Source organism: Sciurus vulgaris (assembly GCF_902686455.1).
Source record: "Sciurus vulgaris genome assembly, chromosome: 2".
Taxonomy (NCBI): domain Eukaryota; kingdom Metazoa; phylum Chordata; class Mammalia; order Rodentia; family Sciuridae; genus Sciurus; species Sciurus vulgaris.
In genome coordinates, this window is record NC_136462.1 from 51,811,867 (window position 1) to 51,835,736 (window position 23,870).

General features: G+C 36.5%; 1 protein-coding gene and 1 long non-coding RNA gene across 3 annotated transcripts in view; one reads left to right on the plus strand and one right to left on the minus strand.

Moving 5' to 3' along the window:
* Positions 1-11,049, plus strand: part of MAP4K5 (mitogen-activated protein kinase kinase kinase kinase 5) — a 99,046-nt gene extending 87,997 nt beyond the window's left edge. For both annotated transcript variants that reach the window (XM_079118941.1, XM_079118942.1), the window contains exons 28-32: positions 46-114; positions 2,117-2,209; positions 4,305-4,375; positions 6,653-6,708; positions 8,751-11,049. In XM_079118941.1, the coding sequence (XP_078975067.1) occupies positions 46-114; positions 2,117-2,209; positions 4,305-4,375; positions 6,653-6,708; positions 8,751-8,838 (377 nt within the window). In that variant the 3' untranslated portion in view covers positions 8,839-11,049. The remainder of the gene's footprint in view (positions 1-45; positions 115-2,116; positions 2,210-4,304; positions 4,376-6,652; positions 6,709-8,750) is intronic.
* LOC306648876 overlaps positions 1-23,870 on the minus strand; it is a 603,819-nt gene that overhangs the window by 157,137 nt on the left and 422,812 nt on the right. The gene's annotated exons all lie outside the window — the stretch shown is intronic.

The window sequence follows — 23,870 nt, forward strand, 5'->3', positions numbered from 1 at the left end:
TTGTTAAAGCCTATTGTATAACTGGGAACCTTTTCTCCCTCTTAGGCAGTCAGCAGTTAGATTCCATCCATGTGACACAGTTGGAGAGAGATACTGTACTAGTGTGTTTAGACAGTAAGTACTATTTTAAAGTTTATATTGCATATACTACTTGATAAAACAGTTCTTTTATTGGTATTGGGTCTATGAAAATAAAATTCAAAGTGTTTACTTCTGTACTTTAAGTGGCCTGGTTTTATTGAAGAAAAAAACTAACTTGGCTACAAATAAAACAATTTTTTTTAATCAGTTTATCAGTGCTATCCTGTCAACTTTTTTTGTTTGTTTATTTTATTTTGGGCCTGCATGGAGACATTAGACTAGAACTGTTTGCAGTACTTGGGGATAAAATTCTATATCAACTATTCTGTCTCATGTCTCTGTTAATGAAAAATAGGAGGTTACATTACTATAAAGTCATACAACATGAACATTTGAGCCAAGATTCCATTTGGCACCTTCACTTGCTAACTATGATTCTTTGGTACAGGGAGAAGTGTTATTGATAGAACTATGTTATATTGTGAGCAGTAGAGACAGAAAAAAACTTTAGCAGCAGGTATTATTTTGGTTTTGCAAATGCAACGCTAGTTCTTAAAAGCCACCTTATTTTCATGCAGTGACTCCTACAAGGTGGAATCCACTACTGGGATTATATTTGAAACTTGGCAATGTTTGCTATAATTGGTTCATTCCAAGTTATTTTTAATGACTAGACCTACTTATAGGTATTCAGAGTTATTTGAAAGATTATTCTGTTACTGATTTTGCCTGTTTTATTGTTAAAATCTCTGTGCTCTGAAGGGTTCCCTAGTGGTCTGACTTTATAGAATCATAAAGATCATCTAATATCAATAGAAAAGTCAACTAAAACCCACAGTGTTTCATTCACCATCATCCCTTTGTTAGGAACTTGATTCTCTGAATACCGATAAAATTTGAATGTTATTCAGTTATTCATAAGTGAATTTTATCAATACTTTTTTTATCCAATCAAATAGAAAGTTTGACATTAGCCAAATAATGAAATAACCAGAATTTAGTATTTGTGAACCTTTAATATTAAATCCCTAAATAACTTTATGAGTCATTAAAGGAAGATAAATTTTCTTAGTGTTTATTTTAGTGACATATTTTCACAATTAAAAAAATTAACTAGGCCCTAATTTCTCAATTAACTACAGTAACTAAAAAGTAACTCTCTTGAACTTTCTGTTCATTAAAGGAGTAGAGGAAGTCTTGAAAAATTCGTTGTCAGCTATACAATTTATAAGTCAGTTTGGATAGATAGCAGTAGATATAGGCCTAAAATTTCAAATCATGATAGTAGACAGATTGAGAAAGTAGTACAGAGAAAAGGTTATCTAGTGAGTCAGAGCTAAGACAATGTAATTAAAAAACATACAAAAAGGAAAGAGAATTAGTTTACTACCCTTTAGAGAATTGTTTCTTGTCCTGTCTACATGGGTAGAATAGGACTCATATAGTAAAGTTATGAATTATTACAAATCTTACCGTATGTTGTACAATTAATAAGGGAAACAAAGAACTCCATTGCTAAATATTTGGACACCAAAGTAGCTACTCTTAGAAAAGAAATACACTTTTTAAAAGTAAGAGGTCTCCAGGCATGGTGGTGCACATTTATAATCCCAGTGGCTTGGGAGGCTAAGGCAGGAGAATCACAAGTTCAAAGCCAACCTCAGCAAAAGCCAGGTACTAAGCAACTCAGTGGGACCCCATTTCTAAATAAAATACAATAAGGACTGGTGATGGAATTCAGTGGTCGAGTGCCCCTGAGTTCTATCTGACATACCCCCCACCCAAAAAAAAAGTGAGAATGTCAGTGTTTGGCATATACTGACATAAAAAAAGAAAATTATAGCAGCAGAATTGCCATCTACCGAAGGACACACACACATCTTTTTTAAAACATATCTCACAGGACATACTTGAATCAAGATAAATCATTGGCATTGTTGAGAATATTATTTGTTACTCATATAAAATCCATGTGTTGTTACATTTATTTTAGGAAACTTACATTTTTAATTTTGAAATTTTTTATTTTTTTAAGAATATGTGAAAATTGTAAATCTACAAGGAAAACTAAAATCAAGTAAGAAACTAGCCTCTGAGCTAAGTTTTGATTTTCGCATTGAATCTGTAGGTAAGTCCCCTTTTTTATTTATTGAGTTTGGAATAATTGGGTTTTTGTTTTGTTTTTGTCAATTCTGTACTTAGTTGTCTAAGTAGAACTGTCTTGTAGAAGTTCCTGTGATAAAAACACATGTGACTAATAAGTACCTGAAACTTGGCTAGTGCTATATATTACTTTAAACTTTTAAAATTAAATTTTAATGTAAATAGCTACATATGGCTAGTACCTATCATATTACACAGTGAAGGTCTATACCATATTGTAGCCTGCATATTTAAACCCTAAAATAATTTTTAAATTTTTTGATCATTATTCCCATTGCTGCACCAAATCAATAATATTTCTCCCAATTATTTCCAAATCATGAAGTTATTTTGTGATGTGGTAGCAGTATTAGATATGCTGTAGTTCTTTGCCATGCATGATTCTGGTTCAAGTATGTTGATGGTTATTGCTTTTAGGTCCGTTTATATACAAATAGCAAGTTTCCCACAGGATTTAGGAAAATGTGCTGTTTTAGTTTGCTTCCTTATCAAAGAGCATTTTACTCTATGATAGTCATTTGTTTTTTGTTTGTTTTGTGTTGTTGTTACTGTTTGGTACTGGGAATTGAACCTAAAGGCACCTTCCCACTGAGCTACATCCTGGTCCTTTTTATTTTGTATTTTGAGAAAGGGTCTCACTAAGTTGCTGAGAGTCTAAGTCACTGAGGCTGGCTTCAAACTTGCAATCCTCCTGCCTCAGCCTCCCGAGTTGCTGGAATTACAGGTGTGTCCATGGTGCCTGGCTTATTCATCGGTTTTGTGATTTATAATTTATCATTATTTGCATTTTCCTTGATTTTACAGCAGTAAATATTTTCCCTAGGAGTGGTAGAACTTGGGTGAAAAATATTATGGCTACAAACATTTTGAGCAATTGATGATATAATTCAGCTGTAAATCACAGAAAAGAGTTAAAATTGTCATTTTTTTAATTTGGGCCATACAATATATATGGATTTTATAATTACAAGCATGTAGCATGTACTTTTAAAAATATGTTTTTGGCTAGTTAGCCAGTTTTTTGTTTATTTTTAAATACTCAATACAAGTTTTTCATACTAAACTGAAGTTTTCCTCTATCACAAAATATAAGGGGCTGGGATTGTAGCTCATGACTGAGCAGATGAGGCCCTGGATTCATTCCCCAGCATCAAAAAAACAAAATATGTTTATGCCTTTATTAACATCTGACAGAAAGTATTTTGACTATAATTGGAAAATTTAAATTATTGAAGCAGAAAACCTAAACTTTCTGGAGAGATACTAGGACAAAAGGAATTTTAGAAAATACTTTTTTCTTTTACTCTTTTATATACTGGGTATTAAATGCCAGTTTCTAAAATTAAAATTTTTAAGAGCGAGTCTGACAAATAGATCCTTAGCTCCTCCTTATTTTAATTAAGACATACTGGTATCTCAGTTTTTTCATATATACTTTGTACCTAGTATTCTAATAACCAATATAAGTAATCTTCAGTCACTTTCCCCATTATCTTTTTTATATTTATGTTTTTCTAATTCTACTTAATTATCTCTAATACTTACATTATAATAGTTGGTTAAATACTAACAAGTTTATAGAATTGAGTTAGATCATAACATTCAATGTGTGACTAAATTTTGAATTGTAGGGCAGGTTTATTTTTAAAAATTAAATTTTGCAATAGAGCAAATGTGAACATAAAAGGTACTTAATGACTATTTGAATGACCATTTTTATCCAAAACGCATTCTTTGTTTTTATTATTCACTTAATTCAAAGATTCGGTATATGAAAGAGGATTTAATTTGTCTATATACAGCTTAGCAGAAGTTAACCCATGTTTAAATGAATGCCTGTTACATATATCTTTGAAAACTTGCATAACCCTTCTGCAATAAATTGAGTTTAGACATGCTGTAACCACAAAAATGTTGAGAAATAATGGTCTAGACAGTGGAATTTTGTCCTAAGCACTTGAATAGCCTTACATTATCACTTATTAAAAACAGTTAAGGGAAATATATGGTGAAATGCAGTGTGTTTTAGTTTAGTTTCATTTCTCCCTTATCTTTTTTAGTATGCCTTCAAGACAGTGTACTGGCTTTCTGGAAACATGGGATGCAGGGTAAAAGCTTCAAGTCAGATGAGGTACATTTTCTCAGTTTACCAGTGCCAACTCCAAGTAAAGATTTTAAATGTTGAAATGTTCATTTTACGCATTTTCTGTCTGAACCTACATAACAGAGTTTAGTGCCTTTAATGCTATGAACTGATAGAGCAAAACAGCCAGTAATTTGTCCTCAAATATGTTCACTTTTGTATTTTAAAATTCTCAGGCGTCTCTATGAATTGCAAAATATAAGTTCACACAGTTTTATTCCTCTAATTCATAATTACATTTCCCATAATCTATAAATATGTAGCTTCTTTTAAAATATTATATTTAAAATTATAAATGAATATGAATTGGATCAAAGGACAGAGGAAAATCTAAGATCTCTTACTTATTTAGTATGAAGTACCAACTACACTGAATTCACTATTATTGTAAATAATGAATAACACTTGTGATATAATAGACACATTACAAATATTAGCTCTTATAAGGCTTCAAATAATCCAAGGGGTAGATACTATTTATACCATTTTTACAAGTATGTAGTAGTAAAGTAACTTGTCCAAATTCACACAGCTAGTTAAGTGGCAGAGCCTGAATTTGAAGGGTCTCCAAAAATCACTTCTGGCTGAGATCATCAGGAGATATTTCATGCAGGAGATGAGATTTGGGATCTTACCTTGAGAGATGAATCCTGCTCAAGGAGACTTTTCCCACTTGTGCCTTTCTACACCATGGCCTCACAAATTGTGGATTTACTTGAAAGCTCAGAATCTTCTGTTTCATTCAGTTTTATTCATATTCATAAGTAAATAGTTTTACCTCTTATATATATGCAGAAGTAGAATGCTTCCAAGAGAGAATGACATAAGTCACCTGTCTGAACATAGCAGCTTACCTTGTGATTGACCTGTGTCACTAAATGTCACCTGGTCCCTGAACTTGATGAAACCTATATTCCCACTTACTGCCATAAGGTTAATTATTCTTAAGTGATATTTTCATTATGTATTTCTTATGATTAGAAATCACAGAGGAGTCACCATATCAAATACAAAATTCTATTTTCTAACTGTGTGTGTGTGTGTGTGTGTGTGTGTGTGTGTGTGTGTGTGTGTGTGTGTGTTGCTGGGCATTAAACCCAAGGCCTGCCACATGCTAATAACTAAATGCGATACAACTGATTTACACCTCCAGCTCCCTAACTGCCTACTTTGAATACATCTCTTTCTTTCTGTTCATATTGTCACCCTTTAACTTGAGCCTAGCTGAAGTCTTCTTCTGTAAAATAATATTCAGCCATTATAGTCCACAATGATTAAATCTTTTAAGTTAATATCTTGAAAATCTTCTCCATCTAGTATAGCATCTAACTTGTTTCAAGCTCACATTTTATTAATTTTGTCTTCCCAGCTAGATTGTGAATGCCTTGTTAACAGACTATAGTTAACTTTACATCCACATTGTCTTAGTTTAGATTCCTCCAAATGCATATCTAAGGTAAAGTCTCAAGTGCAGGTAGTTTATTTGGTAATAGATTTCAGAAAACTGATGGAATGAAGAATGTAAAATGCAGAAGGGTATAAAGTCAATAAAAAGCACATTAACAGCCTAGTTCCCACCATGGACAACTAGGGCTTAATCCAGGAAGGACCACTAACGAATGATGCAGAATATACCTCAATATATCAACTTATTTGGAGGTAAGGAAGTTGGAGCATTTATGCACCATTGCTGTTCCTTCCTGATCAAGGGTTGCCCCCAAACTTTCCATAGTTAGAGATAATACTGATGCATAACCAAGCACCTTCTGCAGCATTGGAAAAAAACAGAGGAGAGGAACACTGTGGTATACAATGAGCTGAGACACTGGTGCTTGAGAGCATCCACCAAACTATGCTGAAATCAGGATGCCCACACAGACATCTCCTCTCAGAAATAAAAGAAAGAGCAAATCTTGAGTCTACTGGTTGTATGTCCTTGAGCAAGTTATTTAAACTCTCTGAGCCCTAGGTTCTTCTTTACTATAGAGAATTATAATGAGAGAATTATAATAGTATGAGAATTATAATGCATATCACACAGGGTTCTAAGGAAAGTGCCTGACCCATGTCTGACATTCCATAAATGTTGATTCATTTCTACTAATAGTCAAAAAGAAACTTCCTGAAATTTATTTTATTTGAGGAATTGAGTCTTTCAAAAATTATTCATTCTGTTTAATAATTGCTCTGTCTGAATGATTTTAAAATTATTATTTAAGCAATATGGGGGGCTCAGGGTATTACTGATAGATATTTTCTTTCTAGGTTACCCAGGAGATTTCAGATGAAACCAGAGTTTTCCGCTTATTAGGATCAGACAGGTAATTTTTTGTATTAATTACCAAAGACTGCGAAGATTATACTCTCAGTTATATTATTCGTCTGAATTGTGTTTTAATCAAAACTCTTAGAGGGCTTTTCAGTTGAGAGGAAATTTTCCATAATTTTATTGAGAAGTGAATAATATTTAGTAATTCAAAGTTAGTAATCTTTTGTTGCAATGTGAGGATCATGATTCCAGAGTTATATTCAACCTAGACAAAATGTATAAATAAAGATGTTTGTGTCCCTAGAACCATAACAGATATTTCAGACCCCTTCATTTTCACCATTTCTTCCTGGCGTGCTGTCTTCTATCAACTGTTATAAATATGCACCTCCTAATATTTGCTTTTATATCAGAAAATGTTCAACTCAGTTTCTGAGGTCAATTTAAATTAGAAGGGATTATGGAATCTTTGTTAACAAAATAAAAGACAAGTCCCCAGACTGTGTCATCTTATGAAAAAAAAATTGGTAGCTTTTGTTTTCCAAAATATATTATCTGCCTCTATATCAAATAAAATACCCATTTCTTTCACTTTTTCTACCAACAGTTGTTACTCCAGCACAACTGGCTGTAGTATTATGCATTAGTTCTAAGATGTGGTTAGAAGACATCTGGTTCACATAAATATTAGATACTTGAAGAAGATGGGGGTGGGGGTGGAGTTATGCTATAAAAGATTGGAAGAGAGTTTCAAAAAGAGAGAAAGGACTTCGAAAAATGATGATGCCTACCTTAGCAGAAAAGGTAAACTCTCAGCACAGCAAGGTGGTGAGTAGTCCACCACTTGGTAAATAACTCTAGAACTAGAATGGGAAACTCTTTACTTCCTGTGGGAAAGGCTAACAGATGAATTGTAGGTCGTCCTCTAGTCCTAGTGGAAGTAACACTTTAATGAGATGTAGTGTGAAAGATTTAGCTTGATAGAAGGTTGGTGTCAGAAATCATTCCTCTCAGTAGTGTGTTTTGCTCTGCCTCCTGTACCCAGAGTTTTTGCCCTGTTGCCCTCTTGGTCTTATTGTCTCACTATTCTGTCACTGTTTGCTCTAAAACACTACTCTTTACAGACCATTGCCCCACTTGTCATATTATGTACTTATTTGGGCATCTCTTTGATTTTAACATCAATATCTTACCCATTAAGTCCCAAAGCCCCCAGAGTTTTTATTTGGTCCTAATTTTAAAAGTAGCTAAAAATTTATTTTGTTGTTTAAATACAGATATCTGTGTCTCTGCTGGCAGGGGACGGTGGGGGAAAAAACTATGTAAATTTTTTTTCTGGGTACCAGGGATTGAACCAAGGGACACTTAACTATGGAGCCAAATCCCCAGCCCTTTTTTATTTTATATATAGAACAGTGTCTTGTGAAGTTGCTTAGGGCCTCACTAACTTACTGAGGCTGGCTTTGAACTCATGATCCTCCTACCTCAGCCTCCAGAGCCACTGGGATTACTGGCATGCACCACCCATGCCCAGCTATTATTTTTTTATATTGTTCTCAAACCACAGTTAAAATGCTATAATGGTATGGCAATTGATTGATTTCTTTTTCTTCCTCTCAGTGCATTGATTGACTCTTTGCCTGCTTTTATTCCAAGGACAAAGGAGAGGGAGTCCCATTTCATACTTAGTTTAAAACCATTTGTTTTCAAATAGCTTGAAGAGCAGTTTGGATGAAGATCTCCTAGGATCCTGTTTTATTTTCTCATCTGTTCTACTGTCTTCCTGTTAATGTAAATTCCTAAGGCATTGTTATACCTATTGTTGGCACTTATGACTGGGTAAATTTGTTTTTAGTTGAAATAAAATGAGAGTATCCCAAAATATTTTGATATTCTGTACTCATCAGTTCTTATTCAGGTGTGCTTTTTAGCTATAACATGTAAATATGAATTGAGCGACAATAGTCTGTATGTAATCTTATAAGAACATGAACAATGACTTTCTTTCTTGGTTTGATGTTAGTATTTGAAGCATGAAACCTGTTTTTTTTTTTTTTACTTTTAAACAAGCCTTTTGTTTTGGTTTAATTTCAGGGTTGTTGTTTTGGAAAGTAGGCCAACAGAAAATCCTACGGCACACAGCAATCTCTACATCTTGGCTGGACATGAAAATAGTTACTAAGCACCAGAAACTGATCTCGGATGACAGGGAAATGAACATACTCCATTATATTTTAAGGAAATTCAATACAGACTGCACTATGATTTACTTTACCTGTTGTGGGTTATATCTCAAATGATCTATGCATTAGGATAGAATTCAATTTTTTCTGTAGCTGGAAACAGCTAGTCTATCTCTTGCCACTATGTGGTGGTTACATCAAGTTTGCTTAATAAAAGCTATGAGATGAATAGTTCTCTAGTTCCAGGAAACACAGTCTTTTTTTTAAAAAAAAAATAATGTTTGTAACAAGGGTGCCATGGTATTTTTAGATAATGCATGTGATTATCTTCAGAGAGTTAAATTTAGTGACCATTTTATCATTTTATACCATGTCTTATTCTTTATTAATGAACATAATTTGATAAAGAAATTATCAAACCTTTCACTTATACATTGGCCATTCTGTATGTTTTTGTAAAATAGAATATTTAATCCTTATTTATTAATCTCTTGCTGGAGTGGTTGGTGTAATGTATCTAACTTTTAGCAAAAGAAGGTTGCAGAGCAGCTTAAAATTTTTTATAATGTGTAAAAATTTTGTTTACCTTTTAGAGTAGTACTTTCAAGGGCTAAAGGCAATGTGTTTGGGAATTCAACACATGCTATGTCACACACATATGCAAAAATGTTTCATATTACAATTTCATACAGAATTGCCTTAAAAGGGAATTTTGTGTTCTCAATCACAAATATTTATAAGGGGTCATACAGAAAATGATGATGATGATGGTTGATATATCCTTAGAAGGGGTGTGTATGTCTGGTGTGGCTACTATATGTATGTATTCTTGACAAACAGTATAATATACCTGTGACTGTTTTTTTACATTAGGGATAAATCATAAGAAATTAATCTTCATATATATTATCATCCCTAATATAGGGGAGAAAAGTATTTAACTGCCCATGTTATATATTTTACTTACACTATGCCAGAAGGGAAGCTGTAAAGCAATTATACATGTAATCTTGGGGTTTTCACATATGTAGATACTCCTTTTGAGCAGGTTTAAGAAAAAAAAATTAATGAAATTGGATTCCTGATGGGATAATATGAATAACTATTATAAAAAAATGGTATTCTAAAAATTAAGAATAGGGCTATAATTTAGTTTGTTTTTCTTTGGTATTGTTAGTATTCAAAATTAAAGTGTTACATTGATGCCTGTTGTCTTGATGGATTAAGAAGAATTTGCATTGAGATGATGAACAAGGAATTAGCAGTAGCAACTGTGGAATTATTCTGACAAGTTACTTGAGAGGAAAATAATATAACTGTCTCATTCAGTCTTCAGCTGTTCTGTAAAATAAATAGTATCATTACTGTTTTTCACATGAGGATCTAAGGGTTTAGCAAGGTTAAGTGACTTACCCAGTTCATACAAGTTAGTGGTTGAGCCAGACCATGAGTCTTCTGACTCTGTTCTTTTCACTAGTCTTTATGTAAACAATAAAATGTTTTACAAGTGAAATGTAAGGTATTTTTTCTTTAAAAATGCACATATACTATGATATCAGTAAGAGTGGCTATTTGCGAATGTTGATTGGGTCTTCTAAACTGATGGATACTGGATACAATGGATGGCAAGGGGACTAGTCTTAAAACGGGGAAAATTGACATGAATGGATACAAAGACCCAGCATCCTTTTTTTACTGAATCCTGACAACCAACCTAATATTAGTGGAAGAATCTTCTCAGTGAATCTGACCAGTGCAAGTGAATAAGATCATCAGAGGCATCCAGGCTAAACTGCTCAGTGAGGTAACAACACAGTGAAAGTCATGCCCACCATGCCTCCAAAACTTGCAGTCAGACTTTCAGTCCTGTGCTATTAAAAATGAACAACCAACCACGAATTAAAAGAAATCTGAGGAAAACTTTTCCATGAAAGAAAGAACAATCACGGGAAAACTCTTAGAAGAAACAGATGAGCAGGATGGGAGAAATGTCAAAAGACAAAATATCTTCAATGTCCGGCATGATGGCGCATGCCTGTAATCCCAGCAGCTCCAGAGGCTGAGGCAGGAAGATCATGAGTTCAAAGTCAGCTTCAGCAACTTAACAAGACCCTGTCTCTAAATAAAATATAAAAAAGGTCTGAGGCTGAACCCAGGGGCTCAATGGTAAAGCACCCCTGGGTTCAATCCCGGGTACCAAAAAAAATAAAGAGAGAGAGAAAGAAAGAAACACCGAAGAATAAGATTTAAATAAATTAACAGCCCAGGAAGTGCCACATCCAACCTCTCAGAGTTCCAAAAAGAAAGAACAAAAAGAAATCAGTTACATATTTAAGAAATTTTTCCAGTACTGAACAACATCCAATTCTAGAATGAAAGAGCAAAGTGGATGAAAAAGACCTATTCCAAAATATATCATGATGAAATTCCAACTGGTCAAGAACTGTTTACATTTCCAGAGAAAACGGGCATGTCACATACCAAGGAATAAGAATCAGGGGAGCTTCAAATTTCAACAGAAGCAAAGCCTTCAAACTGCTAAAAGTAATTTCTAACCTAAAATTCTGTGCCTGTAAATAAGGATAAAACAAAAACAGTTTTAGTGATGAGTTCTCAAAAAATACACCCTTTCTCAAGAGGCTACTAGAGTTTGTGCTTCTTAAAAACAAAGGCATAGATCTGGGGTTGTGGCTCAGTGGTAGAGCACTTGCCTTGCACATATGAGGCTCTGGGTTCAATTCTCAACACCGCATATAAATAAATAAAGGTCCATTGACAACCAAAAAATATTTAAACAAATAAAAAGAAAACAAGGGCATAAACCAAGCAAAATGAAGAAGTAAAATGCAGAAAATGGGATTCAATAGAGAATACAGATAAAGAAAATTCCCAAATGATGGTGATGGGTATCCAAGGAGAATATATTGAAATTTATCAGAAAACTCTGGAGATACTTTTTCACAAAGATTAATAAAATACCTGAGGCTTCACAGTATTTTAAAAGTTAGACAACCAGCAGACTGAGACATTCCTCCTAAGACAAAACCTGACACAAGAATATTGGTAAGATAGTTTTAGAGATTCCAGAAAATAGAGTGGGGATTTGTGATACTTTAATGAAAAGGGGAGAAAAGATGATGTAAGGATGCATTCTTGAACTCACTACCATGTAAACGGTGGGAGCTTGATTCTACCAGGTCCTCTAAGAAATTATGTGATCGATCCCAGAATTACCTCCCAAAAGGAAAGCGGCAAGCATTTATCTACAGACTCACTCCTCACAGACCTGTAATGCTAAGAGCATTATCTCCTGTGGGGCAGTTTGCACATGGGCCAAGTAAGCTCCGGAAATGTCAGAGACAGTACTACGGCCAAAAGCTGAATGTGAGTGCTTGCTTCAGCAGCACATATACTAAAATTGGAACGAAACAGAGAAGATTAGCATGGCCCCTGCACAAAGATGACACGCAAATTCGTGAAGCGTTCCATATTTTTCCCAAATCTGAAAAATGAAATGGAAAATCAAGTTCAAGAGGCTTATAGGACTCCAAATACACAAAATTACAACAGACCCACACCAAGGCACATTATAACGAAAATACCTAACATACAAAATAAAGACAGAATTTTAAAGGCTGTGAGAGAAAAGAACCAAATTACATTCAGGGGAAAACCAATACAGATATCAGCAGATTTTTCAATCCAGACCCTAAAAGCTAGAAGGGCCTGGAACAACATTTTTCAAGCCCTGAAAGAAAATGGATGCCAACCGAGAATCTTATACCCAGCAAAACTTACCTTCAAATTTGACGATGAAATAAAATCCTTCCATGATAAACAAAAGCTAAAAGAATTTACAAAAAGAAAGCCAGCATTACAGAACATTCTCAGCAAAATATTCCATGAGGAAGAGATGAAAAACAAAGAAGCAAATCAGCAAAGGGAGGAATTATCCTAAAGGAATTGTCAAATAAAGGAGGAACCAAGTCGTGTCAAATAAATAAATAAATGAAATAAAATAATGAACCAAATGACCAGGAATACAAATCATATCTCAATAATGACCCTCAATGTTAATGGCCTGAATTCATCAATCACAAGACATAGACTGGCAGAGTGGATTAAAAAGAAAGATCCAACAATATGTTGCCTGCAAGAGACTCACCTCATAGAAAAAGATACCCATAGACTAAAGGTGAAAGGATGGGGAAAAACATACCATACACATGGACTCAGCAAAAAAGCTGGGGTATCCATCCTCATTTCAGATAATGTGGACTTCAAGCCAAAGTGAGTCAGAAGGGATAAAGAAGGACATTTCGTACTGCTTAAGGGAAGCATAAATCAGCAAGACATAACAATCATAAACATCTATGCCCCAAACAGTGGCTCATCCATGTATGTCAAACAAATCCTTCTCAATTTCAGAAACCAAATAGACCATAACACAATAATACTAGGTGTTTTTAACACACCTCTCTCACCACTGGACAGATCTTCCAGACAAAAATTGAACAAAGAAACCATAGATCTCAATAACACAATCAATAATTTAGACTTAACAAACATTTATAGACTATACCATCCAACCAAGAGTGAATATACTTTCTTCTCAGCAGCACATGGATCCTTCTCTAAGATAGACCATATATTATGCCACAAAGCTAATATTAGCAAATAAAAGAAGATAGAGACACTACCATGTATTCTATCAGATCATAATGGATTGAAGTTTGAAGTAAAGAGTAAAAAACAGAAACTACTCCAACACCTGGAGATTAAACAATATGCTATTATATGATGAATGGATAACAGAAGATTAAAAAAATTTTACAGGTAAATGAGAAAAAAGAAACATCATATCAAAATCTCTGGGACACTATGAAAGCAGTACTTAGAGGGAAATTTATTTCATGGAGCGCATTTAATAAAAGAAGTAAAACTGAACAAATAAATGACCTAACACTACAGCTCAAAGCCCTAGAAAAAGAACAGACCAGCATCAAAAGTAGTAGAAAGCAGGAAATAGTTAAACTCAGAGCTGAAATCAACGAAATTGAAACAAAAGAAACAATACAAAAAATTGACAAAATAAATAGTTGGTTCTTCAAAAAAATAAACAAAATTGATAAACCTTTAGCCACACTAACAAAGAGAAGATGAGAGAAAACCCAAATCACTAAAATTCAGAATGAACAAGGAAATATCACAACAGACAGGATTGAAATACAAAACATAATTAGCTATTTTGAAAATCTATACTCCAACAAAATAGAAAACCTCGAAGACATCAACGGGTTTCTAGACATATGAATTGCCTAAACTGAACAAGGAGGACATACACAATTTAAATAGACCAATTTCAAGTACTGAAATAGAAGAAGTCATCAAAAGCCTACCAACAAAGAAAAGTCCGGGACCAGATGGGTTCTCAGCCGAGTTCTACAAAACCTTTAAAGAAGAGCTTATTCCAATACTTCTCAAAGTATTCCATAAAATAGAAGAGGAGGGAACCCTCCCAAACTCATTCTATGAAGCCAATATCATCCTGATACCTAAACCAGACAGAGACACATCGAGGAAAGAAAATTTCAGACCAATATCCTTAATGAACATCGACGCAAAAATTCTCAACAAAATTTTAGCAAATCGCATACAAAAACATATTAAAAAGATAGTGCACCATGATCAAGTGGGTTTCATCCCAGGGATGCAAGGTTGGTTCAACATCCAGAAATCAATAAATGTCATTCACCATATCAATAGACTTAAAGTCGAGAATCACATGATTATTTCAATAGATGCAGAAAAAGCATTTGATAAAATACAGCACCCCTTCATGCTCAAAACACTAGAAAAAATAGGGATAGTGGGAACATTCCTTAACATTGTAAAGGCCATCTATGCTAAGCCCATGGCTAATATCGTTCTAAATGGTGAAAAACTGAACACATTCCCCCTAAAAACTGGAACAAGGCAGGGATGCCCTCTTCCACCACTTCTATTCAATATCATCCTGGAAACTCTAGCCAGAGCAATTAGACAAACCAAAGAAATTAAAGGGATACAAATAGGAAAAGAAGAACTCAAACTATCCCTATTTGCTGATGATATGATTATATACTTAGAAGAACCAGGAAATTCCACCAGAAAACTTTTAGAACTCATAAGTGAATTCAGTAAAGTAGCGGGATATAAGATCAATGCACATAAATCTAATGCATTTTTATACATAAGTGATGAATGTTTGGAAAGAATAATTAGGAAAACTACCGCATTCACAATAGCCTCGAAAAAAATAAAACACTTGGGAATCAATCTCACAAAAGAGGTGAAAGACCTCTACAATGAAAACTACAGAACACTAAAGAAAGAAATTAAAGAAAACCTTAGAAGATGGAAAGATCTCCCATGTTCTTGGATAGGAAGAATTAATATTGTCAAAATGGCCATACTACCTAAAGTGCTATATAGATTCAATGCAGTTCCAATTAAAATCGCAATACCAGATCTTCAACTCTACTACAAAGCAATAGTAACAAAAACGGCAGGTATTGGTACCAAAATAGAAAGGTAGATCAATGGTACAGAATAGAGGACATGGACACAAACCCAAATAAATAAAATTTTCTCATACTAGACAAAGGGGCCAAAAATATGCAATGGAGAAAAGATAGCCTCTTCAACAAATGATGCTGGGAGAATTGGAAATCCATAGGCAACAGAATGAAACTAAACCCATATCTCTCACCATGCACGAAACTAAACTCAAAATGGATTAAGGACCTCGGAATCAGACCAGAGACCCTGCAGATTATAGAAGAGTAGGTCCAGATCTTCAACTTGTCGGCTTAGGACCAGACTTCCTCAATAGGACTCCCATAGCACAAGAAATAAAAGCAAGAATCAATAACTGGAATAGATTCAAACTAAAAAGCTTTCTCTCAGCAAAGGAAACTATCAGCAGTGCGAAGAAGGAGCCTACAGAGTGGGAGAAAATCTTTGCCAATCATACTTCAGATAGAGAACTAATCTCCAGAATCTATAAAGAACTCAAAAAACTCTACACCAAGAATGCAAATAATCCAATCGACAAATGGGCTAAGGAAATGAACAGACACTTCACAGAACAAGATCTACAAGCAATCAACAAACATATGAAAAAATGTTCAACATCTCTAGTAATAAGAGAAATGCAAATCAAAACCTCCCTAACGGAGTTTCAAGATGGCGGCCTAGAGGGTGGCTGCATTTCATGTTGCTCCAGGACTCAGGATTCAAAAGAGGAGATATTGACACACTTGGGACCAACTCAAAGCAGCCGGGTGACTCTCACCCGTTGGGAAGGCGTCCCGGATGGGACGGTGGTCCCGGAACGCAGGGAACTTTGTGAAGTAGAGCTGCCGGCGAGACACACCTCCCTCCGCTGGAGCAGTGAACTCTGACAACTGGGACCCGTAAAGGAGGCCACTCGGCACAGCGCTGGGTCTCGGAGCAACCACTGGGGCTCCGGCGGCTGCCCAGGGGAGGAGTGGCGAGGAGAGCTGTGTGGACTCAGAACACTGGGGCCTGCCCTGAGGAGGAGGAGCGTGGCCGCTTGGATTCAGAGTGACTTCACGAGAGCTACAGGCGGTTGCCAGAGGAGAAACCGCGCGGTGAGCTGTTTGGACTCTAAGCAACCGCTTCTGAACCCCGGGGCCTGCCCTGAGGACGAGGAGGAGGAAGAGGAGCGCGGCCACTTGGATTCAGAGTGACTACACCAGAGCTACGGGCAGTTGCCAGAGGAGAAGCCGTGCGGCGAGCTGTTTGGACTCAGACCACTTCTGAACACCGGGGCCTGCCCGGAGTAGTAGGAGGAGGAAGAGGAGGAGCGTGGCGGGTTGTTTGCACTCGCAGTGACTGCATTGGAGCTCCAGGCGGCTGCTCAGAGGAGAAGGCGAGTGGTGAGTTGTTTAGACTTAAAGTGACAGCGCCTAAACACAGGGGGGGCTGCCTGGAGGGGAAGTGCGGTGGGTCGCTTGGTCTCGAGTGGCCACACCAGAGCTCCGGGCGGTTGCCCAGAGGACGAGTGCAGCGGGTCACGTGGATTCAGAGCCACTCAGAGCGACCGCTCCTGAACACCTGGGGGGTTATTTGGAGAAGGAGGAGGAACAGGGAGGATCACTTCGACTCGGAGTGATTGATTGCCCAGGGCTAAGGGGGGTTGGTGGGTGGAGGAGGCACACAGTGAGTTTCTTGGACTCTTAGTGACCGCACCAGAATACTGGGCGGCTCTCTGGAGGAAGAGGCCTGTGGCGGGTCTCTGGGTCTCAGAGCGATTGTACGGGGCCCCAGGTGGCTGCTCAGAGGAGGGGCCGCATAGCCAGGCGATTAGAAGCAAAGCAGGGTCCCAGGATCTAAAAGGCTTCTGGGTGGAAGAGCCGCACAGAGACAGGCTTAGGGGCGAAGCGAAGGTTCCAGGCCTGCGGGCAGATTCTCTGAGGAGGGGCAGCCTAAGGAGATTCATCAGCGAAGGGTGAGGCTCCCAGGCCCAGGAGGTAGGGCCGGGCCCCTGGGAAATTTGCAGAGGACGGCAGCCCAGCCCAAGCGGTAGCTGTAAATTGAAGGGAACCTCTAGGAGGGAACTGACCAGCGAGACCTCCCCACCGGGTGAGTCTTCCCTGCCGGGTGAGGTTTCCCCACAAGGATGGTAAAACCAGAGACTCAGGCCCAAACAGGCCTTGCCTCAGCCCGCAGCCTAGTTCCCCTTTGGATGACCATTGGTCAACAAGTGGAGGCACCTCTGCCCACTAGCAGGGATTATACCCCACCTGAAGGCCACCACTCCTAGAGAGGCAGCTTCCTTGTGGAGCACTGCATTATCAACTTCCTCCAATACTTCAACCTACTGAAGGCTAAGGGAGGATATATATAGAAATCGTGAGGGACATTGTAAGTCAATAGAGGAAATCTGCAATATCTCAGCGGTGCACTGATACCTGAACAATATGAGAAAACAAGGAAAGAAAATGCCGCAAACAAATCTAGATGTTACGTCAATAAAACCCAATGACAGCATGGCAGAAGAAATGACAGAAAAGGAGTTCAGAATGTTCATAATTAAAATGATCAGAGAAGCAAACAATGAGATGTAAGAGCAAATGCACGCACTGAATGATGAGATGAAAGAGCAAATGCAGGCATTGAATGATCACACCAATCGACAATTAAAAGAGCAAATACAGGAAGCAAAAGATCATTTCACTAAAGACTTAGAGGTATTGAAAAAAACCAAACAGAAATCCTTGACATGAAGGAAACAATAAACCAAATTAAGAACTCCATAGAAAGCATATCCAGTAGGATAGAACACCTGGAAGACAGAACCTCAGACATTGAAGACAAAATCTTTAACCTTGAAAACAAAGTTGAACAAACAGAGAAGATGGTAAGAAATCATGAACAGAATCTACCAGAACTATGGGATATCATGAAAAGGCCAAATTTAAGAATTATTGGGATTGAGGAAGGCTTAGAGAAACAAGCCAAAGGAATTAACAATTTATTCAATGAAATAATATCAGAAAATTTCCCAAATCTGAAGAATGAAATGGAAAATCAAGTTCAAGAGGCTTATAGGACTCCAAATACACAAAATTACAACAGACCCACACCAAGGCACATTATAATGAAAATGCCTAACATACAAAATAAAGACAGAATTTTAAAGGCCGCGAGGGAAAAGAACCAAATTACATTCAGGGGGAAACCAATACGGATTTCAGCAGATTTTTCAATCCAGACCCTAAAAGCTAGAAGGGCCTGGAACAACATTTTTCAAGCCCTGAAAGAAAATGGATGCCAACCGAGAATCTTATACCCAACAAAACTTACCTTCAAATTTGACGATGAAATAAAATCCTTCCATGATAAACAAAAGCTAAAAGAATTTACAAAAAGAAAGCCAGCATTACAGAACATTCTCAGCAAAATATTCCATGAGGAAGAGATGAAAAACAAAGAAGCAAATCAGCAAAGGGAGGAATTATCCTAAAGGAATTGTCAAATAAAGGAGGAAACAAGTTGTGTCAAACAAATAAATAAATAAAATTTTAAAAATGAACCAAATGACCGGGAAACCAAATCATATCTCTATAATAACCCTGAATGTTAATGGCCTGAATTCATCAATCAAAAGACATAGACTGGCAGACTGGATTAAAAAGAAAGATCCAACAATATGTTGCCTGCAAGAGACTCACCTCATAGAAAAAGATACCCATAGACTAAAGGTGAAAGGATGGGGAAAAACATACCATGCACATGGACTCAGCAAAAAGCTGGAGTATCCATCCTCATTTCAGATAATGTGGACTTCAAGCCAAAGTGAGTCAGAAGGGATAAAGAAGGTCATTTCATACTGCATAAGGGAAGCATAAATCAGCAAGATATAGCAATCATAAACATCTATGCTCCAAACAGTGGCTCATCCATGTATGTCAAACAAATCCTTCTCAATTTCAGAAACCAAATAGACCATAACACAATAATACTAGGTGATTTTAACACGCCTCTCTCACTACTGAACAGATCTTCCAGACAAAAACTGAACAAAGAAACCATAGATCTCAATAACACAATCAATAATTTAGACTTAACAGACATTTATAGAATATACCATCCAACCAAGTGCGAATACACTTTCTTCTCAGCAGCACATGGATCCTTCTCTAAAATAGACCATATATTATGCCACAAAGCTAATGTTAGCAAATAAAAGAAGATAGAGACACTACCATGTATTCTATCAGATCATAATGGATTGAAGTTAGAAATAAATGAAAGAGTAAAACACAGAAACTATTCCAACATCTAGAGATTAAACAATATACTATTATATGATGAATGGATAACAGAACATATTAGGAAGGAAATTAAAAAATTCATAGAGGTAAATGAGAAAAAAGAAACATATCAAAATCTCTGGGACACTATGAAAGCAGTACTTAGAGGGAAATTTATTTCATGGAGCGCATTTAATAAAAGAAGTAAAACTGAACAAATAAATGACCTAACACTACAGCTCAAAGCCCTAGAAAAAGAACAGAACAGCACCAAAAGTAGTAGAAGACAGGAAATAGTTAAACTCAGAGCTGAAATCAATGAAATTGAAATAAAAGAAACAATACAAAAAATTGACAAAATAAATAGCTGGTTCTTCGAAAAAATAAACAAAATTGATAAACCTTTAGCCACACTAACAAAGAGAAGATGAGAGAAAACCCAAATCACTAAAATTCATAATGAACAAGGAAATATCACAACAGACAGGATTGAAATACAAAACATAATTAGAAGCTATTTTGAAAATCTATGCTCCAACAAAACAGAAAACCTTGAAGACATCAACAGGTTTCTAGAGACATATGAATTGCCTAAACTGAACAAGGAGGACATACACAATTTAAATAGACCAATTTCAAGTACTGAAATAGAAGAAGTCATCAAAAGCCTACCAACAAAGAAAAGTCCGGGACCAGATGGGTTCTCAGCCGAGTTCTACAAAACCTTTAAAGAAGAGCTCATTCCAATACTTCTCAAAGTATTCCATAAAATAGAAGAGGGGGGAACCCTCCCAAACTCATTCTATGAAGCCAATATCATCCTGATACCTAAACCAGACAGAGACTCATCAAGGAAAGAAAATTTCAGACCAATATCCTTAATGAACATCGACGCAAAAGTTCTCAACAAAATTTTAGCAAATCACATACAAAAACATATTTAAAAGATAGTGCACCATGATCAAGTGGGTTTCATCCCAGGGATGCAAGGTTGGTTCAACATCAGGAAATCAATAAACGTAATTCACCATATTAATAGACTTAAAGTCAAGAATCACATGATTATTTCAATAGATGCAGAAAAAGCATTTGATAAAACACAGCATCCCTTCATGCTCAAAACACTAGAAAAAATAGGGATAGTGGGAACATTCCTTAACATTGTAAAGGCCATCTATGCTAAGCCCATGGCTAATATCATTCTAAATGGTGAAAAACTGGAAGCATTCCCCCTAAAAACTGGAACAAGGCAGGGATGCCCTCTTTCACCACTTCTAGTCAACATCGTTCTTGAGACTCTGGCCAGAGTAATTAGACAAACCAAAGAAATTAAAGGGATACGAATTGGAAAAGAAGAACTCAAACTATCCCTGTTCGCTGACGACATGATTATATATTTAGAGGAACCTGGAAATTCCACCAGAAAACTCTTAGAACTCATAAGTGAATTCAGTAAAGTAGCAGGTTACAAGATCAATGCCCATAAATCCAACGCATTTTTATACATAAGTGATGAACCTTCAGAAAGAGAAATTAGGAAAACTACCCCATTCACAATAGCCTCGAAAAAAATAAAACACTTGGGAATCAATCTCACAAAAGAAGTGAAAGACCTCTACAATGAGAACTACAGAACACTAAAGAAAGAAATTAAAGAACACCTTAGAAGATGGAAAGATCTTCCATGTTCTTGGATAGGCAGAATTAATATTGTTCAAAATGGCCATACTATCTAAAGTGCTATACAAATTCAATGCAATTCCAATTAAAATCCCAATGACGTACCTTACAGAAATAGAGCAAGCAATTATGAAATTCATCTGGAAGAATAAGAAACCCAGAATAGCTAAAGCAATCCTTAGCAGGAAGAGTGAAGCAGGGGGTATCGCAATACCAGATCTTCAACTCTACTACAAAGCAATAGTAACAAAAACGGCCTGGTATTGGTACCAAAATAGAAAGGTAGATCAATGGTACAGAATAGAGGACATGGACACAAACCCAAATAAATACAATTTTCTCATACTAGACAAAGGGGCCAAAAATATGCAATGGAGAAAAGATAGCCTCTTCAACAAATGGTGCTGGGAGAATTGGAAATCCATATGCAACAGAATGAAACTAAATCCATATCTCTCACCATGCACGAAACTAAACTCAAAATGGATTAAGGACCTCGGAATCAGACCAGAGACCCTGCAGATTATAGAAGAAAAAGTAGGTCCAGATCTTCAACATATCGGCCTAGGACCAGACTTCCTTAACAGGACTCCCATAGCACAAGAAATAAAAGCAAGAATCAATAACTGGGATAGATTCAAACTAAAAAGCTTTCTCTCAGCAAAGGAAACTATCAGCAATGTGAAGAAAGAGCCTACAGAGTGGGAGAATATCTTTGCCAATCATACTTCAGATAGAGCACTAATCTCCAGAATCTATAAAGAACTCAAAAAACTACTCCAAGAATTCAAATAATCCAGTCAACAAATGGGCTAAGGAAATGAATAGACACTTCACAGAAGAAGATCTACAAGCAATCAACAAACATATGGAAAAATGTTCAACATCTCTAGTAATAAGAGAAATGCAAATCAAAACCACCCTAAGATTCCATCTCACCCCAATTAGAATGGCGATTATCAAGAATACGAGCAACAACAGGTGTTGGCGAGGATGTGGGGAGAAAGGTACACTCATACATTGCTGGTGGGACTGCAAATTATGCAGCCACTATGGAAAGCAGTGTGGAGATTCCTTAGAAAACTTGGAATGGACCCTCCATTTGATCCAGCTATCCCACTCCTTGGCCTATACCCAAAGGACTTAAAATCAGCATAGTACAGAGATACAGCCACATCAATGTTCATAGCTGCTCAATTCACAATAGCCAGACTGTGGAACCAACCTAGATGCCCTTCAATTGATGAGTGGATAAAGAAACTGTGGTATAGATATACAATGGAATATTACTCAGCCATAAAGAATGATAAAATTATGGCATTTGCAGGCAAATGGATGAAATTGGAGAATATCATGCTAAGTGAGAAAAGCCAAAGGACGAATGATATCGCTAATAAGTGGATGATGACACATAATGGGGGGGAGGGAAGGGTTAGCATTAGGGTTAGAGTTAGGGTTAGGGAGGGGGGCAAGTATGGAGGAAGGAAGTACTCTATAGAGGGAAAAGAAGGGTGGGAGGGGTGGGGGGGAAGGGAAAAAATAACAATGAATCAAACAACATTGTTCTATGTAAATTTATGATTACACAAATGGTATGCCTTTACGCCATGTACAAACAGAGAAACAACATGTATTCCATTTGTTTACAATAAAAAAAAAAACACCCTAAGATTCCATCTCACCCCAATTAGAATGGCGATTATGAAGAATACAAGCAACAACAGGTGTTGTCGAGGATGTGGGGAGAAAGGTACACTCATACATTGCTGGCACTCTGGAAAGCAGTATGGAGATTCCTCAGAAAGCTTGGAATGGAACCACCATTTGACCCAGCTATCCCACTCCTTGGCCTATACCCAAAGGCCTTAAAATCAGCATACTACAGAGATACAGCCACATCAATGTTCATAGCTGCTCAATTCACAATAGCCAGATTGTGGAACCAACCTAGATGTCCTTCAATTGATGAATGGATAAAGAAACTGTGGTGTATATATATATATATATATATATATATATATATATATATATATATATATATATATACAATGGAATATTACTCCACCATAAAGAATGATAAAATTATGGCATTTGCAGGCAAATGGATGAAATTGGAGAATATCATGCTAAGTGACATAAGCCAATCTCAAAAAACCAAAGGACGAATATTATCGCTAATAAGTGGATGATGACACATAATGGGGGGTGGGAGGGGTTAGTGTTAGGGTTAGAGTTAGGGTTAGTGAGGGGGGCAAGAATGGAGGAAGGAAGGACTGTATAGAGAGAAAAGAGGGGTTGGCGGGGTGGGGGGAAGGGGATAAATAACAGAATGAATCAAACAAAAAAAAAGCTGAATGTGAGTTTGAGCTCCCATGAACTGTCCACTGCCTCTCTGGCTGAAATGAGATGCAGGTGAGCACTGTGCAAGACCCCAGGATTTAGTCAGTGATGATTTTTATTTGAAGCAAATTTTTATTTAAGATTTAAATCTGACAACTGGCATTCTTAACACTAGGAAAGCAAAATGT